The sequence below is a fragment of the Gracilinanus agilis genome, chromosome 6 (assembly GCF_016433145.1).
Source record: "Gracilinanus agilis isolate LMUSP501 chromosome 6, AgileGrace, whole genome shotgun sequence".
In the NCBI taxonomy this organism is placed as follows: domain Eukaryota; kingdom Metazoa; phylum Chordata; class Mammalia; order Didelphimorphia; family Didelphidae; genus Gracilinanus; species Gracilinanus agilis.
The window spans coordinates 283,425,802-283,445,063 of record NC_058135.1 but is presented as its reverse complement, the minus strand read 5'-3'; the positions used below and the strand labels follow the sequence as shown (position 1 = coordinate 283,445,063).

Genomic DNA, 19,262 nt, shown 5'->3' with positions numbered 1-19,262 from the left:
TCCAATATTTATTATTTTCCTTTACTGTTACATTGGTCAATCTGTTAGGATTAAGGTGGTATTTCAGAGTTGTTCTGATTTGTATTTCATTAATCATAGGGATTTAGAACATTTTTTCATGTGATTATGAATAGCTTTGATTTTATCATCTGAAAACTGCCTATTCATATCCTTTGACCATTTATCAATTGGAGAATGACTTGGATTCTCATAAATTTGGCTTAGTTCTTTGTGTAATTGAGAAATGAGACCTTTATCAGAGAAGCTTGTCATAAAAAATTTCCCCCCGTTTGTTCCTTCTCTTCTAATCTTGGTTACATTGGTTTGTTTTACAAAACCTTTTTAATTTAATATAATCAAAATTATTCATTTTACATCTTGTAATGTTCCCTATCTCTTGTTTGGTCTTATATTCTTCCCTTCTCCATAGATCTGATAGGCAAACTATTTTATGTTCCCCTAATTTACTTATAATATCTCACATTTTCTTCTATTTATCTTTTTGTTTTGTTTTATTATTGTTTGATGCCTTATGGAGCCATTAGCTTCCCACTTGCTCAATTCTAATTTTTAAGGAATTATTTTTTACTAAGCTTTTGTATCTCCTTTTCCATTTGGCCAATTCTACTTTATAAGGAGTTGTTTTCTTCACTTGTTCACTTTCAGGAAAGAAAAATCTCAGCTCTCCTCTCTGTCCTGGAACTGTATCTTATTCTCTTGTTCCCTTGCAGCTGCAAACACTCTTCATCTTCCTGGAACTAGGACCCAGAACTGGGTATTTGCAATGAAACTGCCAAACACTCCATTGTCTCTTTCCTAGTGTTAGCACAGTGCTCTTCTATAATCTTTCTGAGTAGTTTCTTAATCCTTTTACTGCCTCTGAGCTATGATCTCCCCAAATCAGTGCTGCTACGATCATAGCTACCTCCCAGGCTCACAGATGCCACCATCTGAGACATCCCCTGACCCAGGGTCTCAGACTTCTTCTCACCTCCCAACTTGTTTTGGGCTGGAAAAATTTCTTAGGCTGACTTTTTTTTTGTTTACGCCAATCAAAAATTTAATTTGAAATATTATTTTAAAGTTGTTTTTTTCTGAGGGGAGGATATTGGGAGAACTTGAGTATAATGATTCTTTTATCTCTCATTCTGGCTAGAAAAAGTCACTTTTTTGATTTCTGGAAATATAATATCTAGGCTCTGTCTTAATTAGTTTTTAGGTAGTCCAAAGATGCTGTAGTCTTCTCTCATCAGTGTTTTACAGTTTAATTGTTTTGAAATACCTTCTATTTTCTTCTACTTTTATATTCTTTTGATTTATTTTTGTATATCTACTTTTTCATGGAGTCATTACTTTTTGGGGGGCATTTAAAATTTTAAGGAGATTTTTTCCCTTGATTAAAGTTTTACACTTGTTCTCATCTGAAAAATCTTTCTGATTCCTTTTTTTTCGTTTGCTCATATTTATCTCTGCAATTCTCCCACTATAACTTTCATTCAATTTAAAAATCATTTCAACTCCTTAAATTTTTCTTGCTTTTTCTCTCTGTGAAATTTTAGTTGAATTTCTGTTTAAGCGGTTTTTCTTTGAGATTTCCTTGAAGTTATTTTTAAGTCTCATTCTAATGTCTTATTATTCCTTTCATGATAACTTCTTTTTCTAATGGTATTCTCATTTTCATTACTCATTCCTCTCTTAGGGAAGGAATTTCTGGGTTGATTTTGAGTCCTCTTGAATCTTTCTTCTTCCTTTTTAGGGTCTTGGGTATAATTTATTTTAGAATCTCAGAACAATGCAGGTAAGTTCCATAATTGGGTTTGGTTCTGAACAACAAACTTGTGAGTTTGCCCCAAGTTGGAACTCCAGGAGACTGCTGCTGGATTCAGACTGTGTATACCAGCTAAAACGCAATAGATTTAGTGTACTAGATGTTCAAAGAAACCTTTGACTTCACATATTCTATTTTTCACATTACAGTCCTCAAATTAGTTTGGGGTCTGGAAATGAGAACCTGCTCTTTCCCTGACCTCAGAGCTCTACGGTTACTTCTTATTTCAGAGCTTGTGCCCTACTGAGAACTGTTATTAAAAAAATTAATCCTGGAGGCTTATTACTAGATTTATAAGCATTTATTAGTAAAGAGAAAGAAAGATCGAAATAATGTTTCCAGTCTTTCTAACTTAAGGTAATAATCTGGTCCTGGATTGTAGCCTCTGCAATTCCCTCCATGTTGCTACTTGCCAGAGATAAGAGATAAGATAAAAAGCCTCCAGGATGGTTAGAGTCAGATCTGCCAGAGAGATTGGAGCAAAAAGAGAGACTCCATTTCCTACACTGATTTTTCAAACCTAAGCTCCTTCCCCCAGATGCTTCCCATGGCAGATAACTTTCAAATGTCACGTCATCTGCTCTGGCTTCTGTTATGCCAGGCCATCAGACATATGACTCTGACTCCTCTGTCCATCCTCTGGGATGAGTCTTCCAGGTTTGGGCTGCATTAGAGGTCCCCCAGATATTCAATTCACACAGGACTTAGCCTTAGGTCTAAGGTAACTCCTCACTCTAGAAAAGCATCCTGAGGCAAAGTTCCATCCCTTAGTAGATTCCATATAAAAGAAAATCAGGGTGGAGATCATCATTCCTTAAGTGTATGGGAAAATATAAGGAGTCTGGATTGCATGATAAATGTGGCCGAACGTGAGAAAGTCTCAGTGTGCTCTACTCTTATATTTGTGATTTTGGGGGAAATTAGAAACTTCCAAGACAAGTAGGGGTCTTGCAATGGGAAACTGATGGGAAGACAGACACAAGGGTCTCCCAGGATGGGCAGGTTTATCTAGGTCAGTGATTCCCAAAGTGGGGGCTACCACCCCCTGGTAGGTGCTGCAGAGATTCAGGGGAGTGGTGATGGCCACAGGGGCATTTATGTTTCCTATTAATTGCTATTAAAATTAAAAAAATTAATTTCCAGGGGGCTAAGTAATATTTTTTTATGGAAAGGGGGTGATAGGCCAAAAAAGTTTGGGAACCACTGATCTAGGTTATGACCAAAATCTACGGAGGAGAAACCAACAACGAGATCACCATTGATTTCTTGGCGTGCTGTGAATCTTGTCTTTAGTGTCGACTAGATACTTGGCACAGTATGAGGACCTGATGTGTTTATTTCAGATAAATGACTAATTTATCTGAATTGTTTTCGGCCTTGTAAGTGGGGGTGAGAGTAAAGACTCCAAGTGGACCACAATTCAAGTATGGCGGATGTGCTGTGACCCGAGTTTCTCTCCTGGATTCTTTCTCAATTACATATGGAGGATGGCCCAACTGAGCCCAATTGGGTGTCCTCCTTTACATTCCTTCTCAGTTGCCTGGGGGATGATTACCTTTCTGTGCCCATGGTATCTACTAGTAAGATAATAGACAGACCTATGGAGAACAAGATTTATCAACCTAAAAACCTTGGTTGAGCTCCATTTTTATCGGTATTATTTATTCAATAAGCAATGGCTTAGTGTGTATTTCCACTGCCCAAAGCACTATAGTTAATGTCATCAAGGCTAGAAAAATGTCAAATTCATCTCAGTCTGGGAATTTGTGGGCTGCTCAATCTTGTTGTTCATACTTTCTGCTCTTCTCCTGTCCAGCTGGCCTCTGCCTGATTCAAAATCTGGTAATATTGAGTCACTGCAGAGATTTGGCTTGATGAAAATGGAAGTATGACTCCAGAAGGTCCTGAAGCCTAACTTGAGAGAGATGGGAGAGCCTTCTGGACAATCTCAAAACCCAGGGGAGCTGCTAACTTTTCAGGAACTGAAAGAAGAAAAGCAGGTTGTAAACTTATTTTGTCCCTTGAGTTTAACTCAAGAAGGAGGCTGCAGGTGTCGAGTTGCAGGGCAGATGGATCCCCAGACACCCTCGCTCTCAGACATGGTCAACATACTTGCTTGACTTGCACTCTAGAGTCATGGAGATGTGGCAACTTTCCTTATCTATCCAGAGGGACCAAAGAGAATAATATTCAGGAAGCAAAAATGTCCCATAAATATGCCCTGTTCTGTCTACCTTCTCCCTTTGTCCTAAACAGGGGCCTGTCTCATAACTTGCATTATGATTTCCCAAATATGTGGGACTGCAAAACTTGAGGATCAATTAGAAAAGAAAAATATTTAGGAACAGAGAATGTGCCTATAGTGGAATGAACCAAGACCCCCAATCATCTCTGACTCCCCTTCTCCTTGACTCTATCATTTTTGAATTTTGGCCATGGGCTTAGGTAAACTGGGGCTCTCTTTCTTTAGATCATTTGTGATCCTCCTGCTTTTACAGATTTCTTCTTCTGACTACCAGATGGGGGAGCATCTTTGTCACTTAAAAAGAGATTATAGTCCCACATTTAGAAAGGAAGGGGACGTAGTCATAGGGGGCTTCTTCTCCTTGTTTGTGAAGTCTGAGGCTCACAAGTCATCCTTCACATATTCTCCTAACTGGATTGGTGTACATAAAACGTAAGTTGCTATTTCAATCTTGTTGTTGTTGTTGTTGTTTCCTGACTGGTGAAATACAGTTATCCATATTTCTGACTTACTGACCCTATTCGAAATAGCCTCACAGCTTTGGTCAAAGCAAAGACTTGGATTTGGAAATTTCTAGCAAATTGGTAAAATCAAATTTTATCAAAAATGGATAAAATCAAAGGCTTTAAAATCACCGTGCAGTACTGCAAGCTGAAAAACAGAAAATCGAAATACTCACAAAATGGTAATTGAAACAGTCACAAATTCATCACTATAGATGGAAGAAACTTACCTAGGGCAAGGCTTAGGGAGGCTTGTCAGGGAGAGAATATACTCAGAGTGGGGAATTCAGGTGGCAAAATGATCTTTCCCAAGAATGCCCTTGGTTGAGAAGGGGTTGTTGGTTCCAAAAATGGAAGGAAGGGAGTATTCTCTATCAGACTTATTTTATTATTATTATTTTTTGAAATGAAGAATTTTATTTAATTACTTGATTTTGAATATATTTTTCTGTAGTTACATGATTCATGTTCTTTCCCTCCCCTCGCTCCTCACTGTGTAGCCAACGAGGAATTCCTCTGGGTTTTACATAGGTATCAAACTTATATTAATAAAGAAATCCTTGGGATTACTTATTTATGCCAGCCTTAGATTAGGTTTGGGTAGAGAAATTCTCTCTTTACCTAAAAAACTGGCTGGAGTATCTGACACTGACTCTCTATGACATTAGAAAAGAGAACTAAATCAGAATCCTACGATCAATGCAAAGTTTTATCCAATCAAATGCCTTAGGTGCCTGGAAGAGATTTAACAGTGGAAAAGTACAAAATGTTTATTGTTGCCCGTCAGCTTTTATGGGCTTTAGGATAATTTTGTCTGTGACTTCCTACTGGAGTTCTACCATGATAATTATAATATCAAACTATAAATAAAACATGAAACAATATAATGTTTACAATGACCGAAAGTGCCAGGTATATTATTAGTTGTTTGACAATATTCATTAATTGTATTGAGTTTTCTTTGATGCTCTGCCTTGGAGCATCCCAGAAACTAGAGGACAATTTTTGTCAACAAACTATAGGACAATTTCACTCAGTTGAACGATCTGACCCCCATGTGACGTCATGAACTAGGGATTAAAAAAATAATTAAAAAAAAGATTCTGTCCCCAAAATTGTGTCATTTACTACACAGCAAAGCTACCTATATTTGTGTAAAGGATCCCTCTTCTGAATAATGAGATTGCTCTTTTCGGACCTTTAGAGACCGAGAATATATAAAATCCCCTCATTTCTTTTATTAGCCCCAAACTTTTTTTTTTTTTTAATTTTTAAACCCTTAACTTCTGTGTATTGACTTATAGGTGGAAGAGTGGTAAGGGTAGGCAATAGGGGGTCAAGTGACTTGCCCAGGGTCACACAGCTGGGAAGTGTCTGAGGCTGGATTTGAACCTAGGACCTCTCGTCTCTAGGCCTGGCTCTCAATCCACTGAGCTACCCAGCTGCCCCCTTAGCCCCAAATTTTTAACTGATTTCTTTTCTTTCTTTTTCCTGCTGTTTCTTCACTTTCTGATGGTTTTGAAATTTTAAGAGGGGACATAGGGATGGGATGGGATATTGGAATTGCCCTTGGGAGGTTATCACAATGTCTTCAGTGATAATGGCATTGTGATCAAGGTACCTCCATATTGAAATGGGTGAAATGCACAGTATTTCTTATTCCTCCTGTGAGTCTTATCTAACTCACAGGTGAAGTTTTGCCAAGGCGTGAACCTGGGAGGTCTCTGACAACTATTTATCTTCCTTATATTTAATTCTCTTTCATTTTACACGGTAGGATATTATGGCTCCTCATAGTCTTCCTCCAATTTTCTGTTCCTTTTCAGTCCTTCTCCTAGTTAATGATCCTTGATTATTTTTTTCTCTGCTAGAATTTCCTCATCTTACCTTTTTTCTGATCATATGACAACTCTGGGAATGAAGAAGGAACCTTAGCTATCACATTAGGCTCTGTAAAGTATATCTTAAAACTATTAACCTTCCCAGCTCCCCACTTTTCTGTATAATGAGAAAGACCCCATTCATTTCAATCATGATGTCCTCTAAATGCAATGACTCAAGCACAGTCTTTTCCTAGGACGTGGTGAAGGACAAGAGAGTTCCACATAACACAGAGCTAGCAAGGTTTCATAAGCCAACGAATGGGAAACTCAGGACAAGGGACAGTCTTGGAATGTTTGATGATAGCAAATGAATCAAGTAAGGAGAAACTTAGCAGCATCAAACTTCTTTTTTATTCTGCCTGTAAAAGCAGCAAGATAAGAATATTAGGACTCACGTGTGGTCACAATCAGGGGAAAATATTGGAGAATTTTAGAGAATTATGAAATGACGGGAAACAGGAGAATTTTCTTCCAGGTCAAAGAATGTGATAGGCTCTCAGGACAAAACTCTAGTCAGGGCCCTTTTGGTGTACTGCGTTACTTTCTGGTCCCAGCATTGTAGAAGATGCTACAAGAAAAGTTGGTAAAGAGGAGCAAATGGGCCAGAAGTCTGATGAAGGGCTGTAAGCCATTTCACAGGGTAATAGGCTTGAATGAAGCCCAGTGATTTAAAAAAACCTGCGGGTATGATAATAGATACCATATAGGAAAGACTTAATTTGGAAGACTCACTTGATTTTTTTTTTTGCCTTATACTAAAGATCATTAATAGGAGAGACAGTTCAAATTTGATGATGGACAAACACTTCCTCATGGTTAATGTGATTTCGATATGGAATGTCTTCTCTTGGAGACTGTGGGGTCCTCCTCTGTGGAGAAGGAGCTGAAATAAAATGACAGAGGAGTCCTTTGCCTATTTTTTTGCAGAGAAGAACCTCTGGGTGGAATGATTTGTGTCTTCCCAGAATGGCCAGAAGAGTACTTGATAACAGAAGAGTTTGTGCCCATATTGGCACAAAAGAACATCACTGGTTACTTATTGCCTGCAAACCCAAATAAGAATTCATCTTTTGAGGTCTGATAGCCTTTCAGGCTCTGACTCAGGCTTCTCTCCCTTCAAGGAACAATATTCCCCTTGAAGTAATCTACATTGAATCGTGTTTTACTTGCTGTATCTCATATACACACTCACGTTTCTTTCCATGACATCTTAGCACAGGCTGTTATCCACGTCTGGAAGATGTTCTCATGTGTTCTCAGTCACTCAAAACCCTTTGGTTCCTTTAAAGCTCATTTTGAGTACTTTTTTTAACCCTTACCTTCAGTCTTGGAGTCAATATTGTGTATTGGTTCCAAGGCAGAAGAAGGGGAAAGGCTAGGCAATGGGGTTGTTAAGTGACTTGTCCAGGGTCACACAACTGGGAAGTGTCTGAGGCCAGATTTGAACCTAGAATCTCCCAGCTCTAGGCCTGGTTTTCAATCCACTGAGCTACCCAGCTGCCCCCTTGAGTACCTTTTTTTTTTATTTTTTAAACTCTTAACTTCTGTGTATTGACTTATAGGTGAAAGAGTGGTAAGGGTAGCCAATGGGGGTCAAGTGACTTGCCCAGGGTCACAAAGCTGGGAAGTGTCTGAGGCCAGATTTGAACCTAGAATCTCCCGTCTCTAGGCATGGCTCTCCATCCACTGAGTTACCCAGCTGCCCCCTTTGAGTACCTTTTTGAGTACAAGAAATTTACTCTCTTCAAGTTACTCTATCAACACCCCCCCCATTTCTTTTTATCCATTTTTATGTCTATTTTTCTATTTGTATCTATTTATGTCATTGGAGGGATGTCATCTACACTGTCCATGTCCATGGCCACCATACCAGGGCTTTCTAAGGTCTCACAGGTAAGAAACTGTTTCCTACTTTCAACCAATCTGCTCTTTGAGGCTCAAATAGCCAAATCCTTTATAATCTGTCTTGCTGCAGCATTAGTGATTCAATTAGCATTTTTCAAGAAGTTCTAGGCACCGTTTTGAAAACAGGAGATCCAAAGAGTGGGCCAAATTCTCTTCCTTGATGGAATTTACTCTGTCCTCTAGATGAGGTGATGCTCTATTGATTAATTTGTTTTGATTCTGATGGCTTTGAACCAAATAAAAATCTTCCCAGTGAATAGTCCTGCCCTCGCAGTTCACCTTTTTATATTTGAATAACATTCTGAAGGTTTAAGATGGAAGAAAGATTTCTTTTTCTCTCACCTCAGAAAATTCTCAGGAAAAAGAGTACGTTTCTTTGCAGTTTGAAATTGAGCTATCTATGCCTTTTCCCTGAAAGTCTGAAGCACAAGAACTTCCCTTCATTCCTCTGAGCTAAGAAATTCCATCAAGTTTTGTGTTTAAAGTTATCTTCAAATTCCACCCAAGAATTTGCTTCCTTCTGGAATCTGGGCTTGATTTGCTCAATATGTGATGCATCCCTGTTTATTCATTCAAATTAACTTATTTCAAGGGAATGTCTTTGTCCAGTGCCTAATATACATTTCATAGCTGAATAGTCACAGAAAATCAGGGTGACCTAGACGCAACCTCTGTGCAATCTGTTTAGAGAGGCATCAGGGCAATGTAAGCCAGTTAAGCACAAATTCAAGATGCCATTTTCTTTTTTGCTCCAAAAACAATCCCTCCCTGAGTAGTGGAGATGGGGCCATGCGTCATAACTGTTAGAAATTATATGTGTCAATGAATTCACTGATGCTCCTATGCTGTAGCTCATGGACACTGTCCTTATTTCCCTATAATGTATTTTAATGTCACGATTTTGATTCTTCAAAGACCAGGTGATTTTTTTAATCACTTTTTCTTAATCCCTATTTTAGAATCGGTACTGTGTGTTGGTTCCAAGGCAGAAGAGCTGTAAGGGCTAGGAAATGGGGGTTCAGTGACTTGCCCAGGGTCACACAGCTAGGAAGTGTCTGAGGTCAAATTTGAACCCAGGACTTCCCGTCTCTAGGCCTGACTCTCAATCTACTAAGATACCCAACTGCTCCCCCCACCTTTTAAAATCACTTAAAAAAAAAGCAATATCTTATGAATAGTTACTTGTAAAAGTCAGTTTTTATTCCAGGGAATACAGAGGGAAAGTGAAATCCACAATTTATCACTCAAATGTTATTCAGTACAATTTTACTCAAAACAGATTTATTCAAAGCTGGACCAGTTGACAGGCTTTGGACTAAAAGGTAGCAATTGCAGTAAATGAAATTAAAAAAAATAAAACAACTAAAAACCTCCCTATTCCTTCCGGTAGTTCTTATTGTCCCTTTGAGTCACAAATGGCACACTAATTAAATTACAGTTTGAAATTGTTGCTGTTCTTCCTTTGCTCCTTACATGCTGTAGCTGCTTCATGGCCATTTGCAACACATTCTCAGCTGCCCATTCTGGTGGAGATCGTCTTCTAGACATAAGCTAACAGGTTTGGGGCCAGTCAGTGGTCCTCAGCCTGGTGTAGAGTATCTGCAAAGAAGGTTGGGTTGGTGTGTGGCCACTGGGCGTGCTCTTAGCTCCTGGATCCAGCGGGTCAAGACATCAGCCGTCCCTTCTCAAAACTACATCCATCTAACCACAAAATAACCGAGAAAAGAGTCAAGCAGATGAATAGAATTTTAGAGAATTTAGACAATGGGGAAAGCTGAATGGCAAATGGAATCTATCTTTTCCTCAGCTATACATTTAAATGAAATGATGTAGAGGGAAGAGAGAAGAATCAGGAGAATGTAAACAGTTTGACTTTATTGAACCCTTATTTTTTTTCTTGCTTGCTTGCCTTTTTATGCTTTTCCCTAGTTTTGATTTTGAATATCAGTTTTTTAGTTTAGGATTGGTCTTTTCATCAGATATATTTGGAAATTTTCTCTCTCTCTCTCTCTCTCTCTCTCTCTCTCTCTCTCTCTCTCTCTCTCTCTCTCTTTAATGACCATTTTCCCCCCTGAAAGAATAGACTAAGTCTTGCTGGGTAGGTGATTCATGATTATAAACCTGGTTTCTTTGCCTTCCAGAAGTATCATGGATTGGACAAATTTTCTAGCATTACATGGCTTTGGGAATTTCTAGAAAATGGGTACCCAAGCAGATGATAAAATTATAGACTTTATCATTGTGTTGTTACAGCAAGCAGACAGGTAGAACCTTTACACATTGTTAGAAGGAAAAGTTAAATAAGAAAGTTTATAACAACATCCAGGATATGACAATATAAATAATCATGAATTCATTCTTAGATGGAAACAGCTCACCTAGGGCTGGACTTAGGGAGGTTTGTCAGGGAGAGAATACACTCAGAGTTGGGATTCTGGTGGTAAAATTATATTTTCCAAGAGCTGAGAAGGGGCTATTGGTCTGAAAGTCGGAAGCGTGTATTCCTTATCAGACCCATGTTCTAGAAGTTCCTGGGATCAATTATTTGTGTCAAGGTTGGATGAGTTGTGTAATAGGAGTCTTGGTATCTTTATACATTAGAAAGGAAGAAGCAACTGAGGCACTAGGACTAATTCAGAATTCTACCATAATCAGTTCAGAGTTTTATCCTACCAAAGATTTCAAGATTTATCTTCCTGAAAAAGATTTCATAGTGGAAAAGTACAACACATTTTTTTATCTTTGCCTCTCATCTCTTATGAACGTTAGGAAAGCTTAATCTAAGTGATTTAATTTTGAAGTTCTATTATTATAATTACTATATCAAACTATAAATAAAATACCAAACAATACAAAGTTTACAATGACCCAAAGTACCATGTGTATTAGATTTTGACAATTCATTAATTATATTGAGTTTTCACCAGTTGTAAGCCTGGAAGTACCCTTGAAACTCTAGGATAACTTTTGTCATATAAAGTTCAGGACAATTTTGCTTAATTGAGCAATTTGACCATTATGTGATGTCATGAATGAGACATTTCAAAAAGTTAAAAAATTATCCTAGACTCAAAAATCATGTCATTTACTACCAAGCAAAGTTACCTATACCTTAAATGACTATTTATGCAAATAATTCTTCTTTGGAATAATGAGATTACTCTTTTTCAACCTTTAGATACTGAGTTTAGAAAAAAAAATCATCCCATTTTTCATTTTTAACCCCAATCTTTTTTTTTTTAACTGTACTTTCTGTTCTTCATTTTCCTACTCTTTCTCCACCACCTGATGGTTTGAAATTTTAGGAGGGGGACATAGTAAAGGGATCTTATTTTGGAATTGTCTTTAGGAGCTTATCAAATTCTGTTGGAAACAATGGGATGGCATTGTGCTGCCTTGTAGACATTTCCAAACTATGCTATTTGAAATGCATGATATTTCTTATTTCTCCTGTGCATCGGGACTGATATGTGGTTAAAATCTGGAGAAGTATGAAATGAGTGAAAGAGGAGGATTTTCTTCTAGTACAAAGGATATGATGATCTCTCAATTTAAAACTCATCAGGCCACTTTTGATGTGCCATATCACTTTATATTACTTTCAGCATTGTAGAAAAGTTTATAAAAAGTTGGAGAGGAGGATGAAATGGTCAAGAAGTCTGATGAAGGACCTTAAGATTATGTTACATGGTAATCAGTTTGAAAGAATCGAGGTGGTTTAAAAAACCTAGAGGGGAACATGATAACTGTTACCTTGTACTAAAGACAATTTGGTAGACTCTGTCAATTTGTGTGTGTGTGTGTGTGTGTGTGTGTGTGTGTGTGTGTGTGTGTGTGTGTGTCTTATATTCAAGGTCATCGATAGGAGAGATATTTTGAATTCGATGACAGACAGTTTTAGGGCTAATGGAAAGAAATGCCTCCTCAAGGTTAATGTGATTTAACTATGGAATGGGTTCCCTTTGGAGGCTGTAGGGTCCTGTTTTGTGGAGGAGGACTTTAGATAAATGGCTAAAAAAAATCCATATCATATATTTTGTTGAGATAAAACACTGGGAGGAATGGTTGGGCTCTTCACAGAACTGCCAGAACAGTGTTTGATAACATGAGTGTTTGTGCCCTTATTTCTCTTATGATCTTGGCTCATCAATTGGCTAATTATTGCTTGACAAAAAAAATAAGAATCTGTCTTTAGAGGACTGCTAACCCAGGCCTCATCTCCTTTTGAAGTTTTATTGCCCAGAACTCCCTCTGAAGTCATCGACATTGAATCCAAACTTGTTTACTTGCTGTGTATTATATTCAAAGTCACATTTCTTTTCATGACATCTTAGCACTGGCTACCACCCATGTCTGGAAGATATTCTCATGTGCGCTCAGTCACTCAAAATCCTTTGGTTCCTTTAAAGCTCATCTTTGCCCTAAGCCTTCCAGTTACTGGAACAAAACACCATAAATTACCTTGTTTTTATATTGTAATTTTATTGTGTGTGCTTATGTGAATGTGTACGAGTTATTTCTTACCAATCAAATATAAGCAAGGAATGATGATTTCATTTCTATATTTTGAACCGTAGCTCCCAGAACAATGGTTAGCATATAGAGGGGAGTTAGAAATATACATTTAGTGAATAAATGAATGAAAAAAACAGTTACTAAATGTTGCCGACTGGATCCACTCCAAAATGATATTGTTATTCCAATTGGACTCTCCCTGTGAGGATGCCATCTATGGATTACTTCTTATTTCCTATTCTTCTTTCCACAATAGTTAATCAAAATCTTCACTTACTTTCGCAAACTTCCACTATCATCTTTTTCTCCTCATTCTCAGTTGAGGAAATTACCTTAAAAATATCCTAAGAATAAAAAAGTCATTTGTTTGATCTGCTCTTTATCTAGTCTTTATGTCCAATACACTATTCCCATGGTCGCCCTGATGAAGAGATGTGTCCAATCACTTGCACATTCTTAATTTCTGCCAACCTCAAACTTTTACACTTGTTCCCTTCTTTCCCCTCACTTAACGACTTTCCTTTAAACACTGGTCACCTCTTCTCTATGGCCTTGAAAAGATGCCCCTAATGACCCCCACTATGACACCAAGCTGTTTCTATGCCTGTCAACTTTTGCCTAGTTCTTTACTCTCTTCCTCTCAAATTCAAATGTTCTTCCTTAATCTCTGAGTCTCCGAGTCAGGAGAGTTTCACTAAATCTACTTCATTTTATAGTATTAATGCTGGCCTGGTTCATAGTCCTCCAGATGTCATGATGCTTCAATGGGATTTCTAATCGATCAATTTTATTTTGAATTTTGTAAAATATTTGATGTTGGTTTATAAGCACACTAGCTTTAAGCATGCATTCATTTGTAAAAAGTAGGGGTAAAATACTGTATTTGTTGAATCACTTTCATTCTCAGTGCCTGTATTGTGAGCCTCATATAAGAACACCACAATATTAGACAATTCCAGGAGACGTAATAAAAGCCATGAATCTTGCCCCAATGGAAATGACCTTTAGTTCTGGAAAGGGGAAATGCTGTTATTTAGTCATTTACTAAAGCATTTTATTTTAGCCTCTGGGTGAAGAACTGCACAATACCACTTGTCACATTAGAGAGGAAAAATATCCAAGAAATGTGAGGAGGTTGAAATAAAATGTTATAGCTAATGATGAAATAGTAGTGTTTTCCCTTTCCAGAATAAAAAAAAATCATTTCCTTCAATGTTTCTGATGAAAAGACCAAAACTGAATAGAAATTCTCACTCTCAAATATAAGCTTCATGAGAACTATAAAAGGTTAATAGGAAAGAGAAATCACAAGGGGGTTAATAAGGTTAAAGGTTAAAGTGCTTCCATGGGAAGGTAATATTTGTAATTCCTAAGAACTTTATCATTATTAAGGCTGTTAGAGAATACATTGACAAATGATATGGATGTGAATTGAATATGATAGGATAATAACTAAAAACATTAAATAAAGGGTGAAAGAGGAACATAGTGGGTGAATGGTTAAGGGATAAGTGGATCAGGGTAAATAATCTCACAAAAGAGAAGCATAAGAGCTTTTACAGTGGGGAGAAATATGGGGGAATGGGAGAGGGGAGTGTTTGAGTGAATTCACATTGGAATTGACTCATTTGAGTGTAAAAATCTATCTTATCATAGAGCAGTGATGGTGAACCTTTTAGAAGCCTTGGACACCCACACCGTACCCCAGATGGAGGAGGGAGGAAGCACACTTGTTGGGCTGATGGGCAGAGGTACAAGCCATGTGAAAAATGTCCTCAGGTGCACATGGGAAGGGGGAAGGGAGCAACTCTCTCTGGCACACTTTGGCACAGGTGCCTTAGGTTCACCAAGATGGCCCTAGAAGAATGCAGGAGGGGAAGGGCATAAGAGAAGGGAGAGGGTAGAATAGAATGAAGGACAAATTGGGGGAGACAGTGGCCAGAGTAAAATACTTTTGAAGATGAACAGGGTAAACGAGGAGAGAGAGTAAGATAAACAAAGGGAAACTAGAATAGAGGTTAAAATACAGTATACATAATGGTGAAATTTTATTTTATAAGTCTCTAACAAATGCCTCATTTCTCAAATACGTAGAGAACTGACAAATCAGAATCTAAATCATTCCCTAATTGATATATCGTATAAAGAAATGAACAGGCAGTTTTCAGATGAAGTAATTAAAATTATCTATAATTATACGAAGAAATGCTCTAAGTCACTATTAATTATATGTATGCAAATTGAAATAACTCTATGGTACCACCTCATACCTACCAGATTTGATGTGAAGACAGAAAAGGGAATTGACACAGATTGATGGAGATGTGGGAAAATTGGGACACTAATGCAATATTGGTGGAATTATAAATTGCTTCAACCATTCTGGAGAGGAATTTGGAACTATATCCATAGGATTTTAAAATCTTAAAGACAGAGAGAGGATTTGTTAGCCTCCTAAACAGGATGGTGGTTTAGCAGTAGTGAAAGTTAGAACTGCTCTGATAATCCTTTCAAGCCAACCTTAAAATAGTGCCTCTCAATGACTGGAGTCACAGAGCCAACAAAGGGATGGAGTGAAGTGGTTCTCCTATGTAAGACCACTGGAAAGGTGGGCAGAGAGTGTTTATTTTCACGGGATAAAGGGGAACCAGAAGGCGCACAGAAGAGTGTAGGTCACCCACTTATCACCCACTGTGCCAGGTTCCAAACCTGGGCACATATCAACTTTGAGATGCCTGAACCCTGCCAAAGTCAGCAGCAGAGCATCCCACTCCCAACCCTCGAAGTCCTATGTCCTGGCACAAGCCTATAGGGAGGCCCCAAAATCTGTGGCACTTGGCCCATTCAAGCTTCCAGTGAAATCCCTAACCCCAGGGCAAAATAGCTCATACTGTACTGAGTCCTGCAAGCCACCAGAAGTTGCTAGAGGAGGCTTAATTAGCAACTTTCAGATCATTCAGCCAACAGGTCATCACAGGACCTGGAAGAACTGAAATTTACAGAAAACAATAACTAGAGCTGAGGGTAGCAGCAAGAAAAAACTGAAGTTTGAGAGAGTATATTCTCTAACTAAAAACAAAGCCCACACTTTAGATTTAAGTAAAAGTAAAAAAGCAAAAGGTTGGGAAAATGAGCAAAAAGCAAAATAAACACCCAACCATAGAAAATTTCTATGGATACAAAGAAGATTAAGGCACAGACTCAATAGGGAAGAGAGATCAAAACAGCTACATGCAAAACTTCAAAGAAAAAGGGGAATTGGTCTTAGATGTTGGAAGAATTCAAAAAGTAATTCAAAAACCAAATACTAGAGGAATTAAAATGGGAAAAAATGAAAGTAATGCAAAAAGAAAATAACTTCCAAAGAAGGAACCAACGCAATCTGAATCCAAACCAAAGCATACTACATTTTACTTTCTTTCTTAATTTTTTTGTTTGAATTTTCCTACACCAAAGAACTTATATGAAAAAATATTTTACATACTTGCACATGTAAGATCTATATCACATTGCTTATTATCTCTATGAGGAGGGATGGGAGGACGGGAGTCAGAATTGGGAACTCAAAAAAAAATTCTTAAGTTCAATAAATAAATAAATTAATTAATTAAGACTATGTTTCCATGGTTACATGAATCATGTTTTTTTTTTCCCTCTCCTCCTCCCATGCCTTTTCCGTAGCCAATGAGCAATTCCATTGGATTTTACATGTGTCATTGATCAAGACTCATATCAATATTATTAATATTTGCATTAGGGTGATTGTTTAGAGCCTATGTCCCCAATCATATCCCCATTTTCTTCTGTGTTTCTACTCCCACAGTTCTTTCTCTGGATGTGGCTAGTTTTCTTTCTCATAAGTCCCTCAGCCTTGCTCTGGATCCTTGCATTGTTGCTAGTAGAGAAGTCCGTTATGTTCGATTGTACCACAGTGTATCAGTCTCTTTGTCTAATGCTCTCCTGGTTCTGCTCCTTTTACTCTGCATCAATTCCTGGAAGTTGTCGGAACTCAAAATTTTAAAAAATGATTGTTAAAATTGTTTTCTCACATAATTCCTATGTAACAATTACTATGTAAAAAATAAAATAAAATAAATCAGAAAAATATTTTTGTATATTTAGGATCTTTCTCTTTTTCTTTGATTCCTTTAGGTGTGCACTTGTTTTTTTTCACATTATTGCAACAATGCTTTAAATATGATGATATTTGCAGTGCATATTTACTGACTATCTTTGTTTTATTACAGTTACTATTGGATTTAAATTTGTACCTCCTTGTGTATTGTTTGGGTCCAAAGCCATGCTGTAGGCATTATTGAGTAGGAGACTATTATATCCTATTATATAATATGCCATATTATATAATCCTATTATAATGGCTGATTATTTTCATCTTAAAAGCTACATTTAGGAGTATTTTGAAAATTGTACTTATTAGGGTGTGATGCCAAGATTACCAGAAATATACTCCATTTGAAATGTTTTAGAGGTGATATTATTTATTTAACCCATACCCTACCCTTGTTGGGCAGCAAACATACTACTCTGCTTATTTCTTTCTGTGATATCTTGGAATGTTTCCTAGGGCTCTAAGGAATTCGATTGAAGATTAGGAGACCTCGTTCAAGAAAAGAGAGGGCTGCTAAAATGTTCCAGGATCCTACCACCTTGGAAGCCCCCAATTTTCCTGGTCCTTGAACTAGTTCTGAAAATAACCACTCTCACATAAAATCTCTAGTCACTGTAATCCTCAGACTGGGCTGGGATCTGGAAATGGGAACCTGCTCCTCCCCTGGGCTCAGAGCTATACAGCTATTTCTTGCTTCAGAACTTGCACCCTACTGGGGACTTGGTCTAGGACCTACAGGGACTGCTCTGTCTAGAGATGCAGGCTGAGGCACATTCCCTCACTTTGCGCATCTGGAATGGAGAACTTGGGATTTAAAATAGGATCGTGAGGAGCAGAGTCGTCAGCTGGTGTATATTCCATCTTGTTTCCGAAAGTGGAAAGTTTTATATGAGTCTTGGAGCTCTCTTGGCCCTGGTAGCCAGCCTCAGTCCTTTATCAGTGGCTGCACAGTTGTTCCTGGTGGCATGCCTTTACTGTGGACGCAATTACAGTTTTCATAGACCATTCTGTTTTTCTGGGTGATGGCTTCATTTTTTCTCCTTATGCTGACCTGGGCTGAAAAAGGATCAGTCTATGATTTAGTCATCATTTCTTGATTAGGTCAAGGTTTGTTGTATTTCCCAAATTTTTAAGGGAAGGACTGTTGTGGGTTTCTAAGCTGAAAATTTTCCAGCTAGTTTTTCCATTTCATTGTATCCACTGTGCCTTTAAAAGTATTTTCCATTTGTTCAGTTGAGTTTTGTACTTCATAGAACTGTCATATTGCTTTAGTCTAGAGTTTGGAAAACTAAGACCTGAAATAAACTTATCTGGCTACCTGGTTTTAAACAGATGATCAAGTGAGAATAGCTTTTACATTTAAAAGATTCTTTTTTTTTTAAACCCTTACCTTCCACCTTAGAATCAATACTATGTATTGGGTCCAAGGCAGAAGAATGGTAAGGGCTAGACAATGGGGCTGTGACTTGCCCAGGGTCACACAGCTAGGAAGTGTTTGAGGCCAGATTTGAACCCAGGACCTCTCATCTCTATGTCTGGCTCTCAATCTACTGAGCCACCCAGTTGGCTTTTCTTTTTCTTTTTCTACAGAAAAATTATTATCTCGAATGTTATAAAATAATATGGAAGACCAGCTTTTGTCCACAGGTCCCTTTTGAACCCATGGGCTTGTATTTTGTTAACCTCTACTTTAGACTGAGGCCAAGTTATTCTGTCCTCTTCCAGTCTTGCTCTTGAAACCAAGAAGTTAGCCACCATTTGTTAATCACCTATTTAGTGCAATGTATTATGTGAGGCATTGTGGAAACAATGGTAGACTAAGCTCCAGTTTGACTTTAGCAAATCCTGAGCTTAGAAAGAAATCAGTTCTACATAGTTAATTCAGGCAGGATCACAAAAATGAGTCAATATTACATTATATGTTATATATAAATTATATATTATGTATAACATATATAACAATATAATATTACAAAGCAAACTCCAACTCCTTAATGAAAAGGGTGATCTTTTAAAAAGAAATTTTTTAAAATAGGCTTTACCACGAAGGAGTTTGATATGATGAAGATCTTATAATGGAAAACCAGGCTAGAGATCATCATTCCTTAAATGCATGGGTAAAATATAGGGGGGATGGATCACATGGTAAGTGTAGTAATAATGCTGAAGGGTTAGTGTGCTCCATTGTTACATTTGGGTGTTTGAAGAAATTAGGAGAAAATATGGAGGACAAGTGGTGGTTGCCCAATGGGAA

The 19,262-nt window shown here is 37.7% G+C and overlaps 1 protein-coding gene across 1 annotated transcript in view; it reads left to right on the top strand.

Annotated features, from left to right (window-relative positions):
* The first annotated feature begins 4,263 nt into the window (after positions 1 to 4,263).
* LOC123251790 (vomeronasal type-2 receptor 26-like) overlaps positions 4,264 to 19,262 on the top strand; it is a 61,314-nt gene continuing 46,315 nt past the window's right edge. Inside the window, exon 1 of the mRNA XM_044681106.1 lies at positions 4,264 to 4,505. Coding sequence (XP_044537041.1) covers positions 4,264 to 4,505 — 242 coding nt within the window. The remainder of the gene's footprint in view (positions 4,506 to 19,262) is intronic.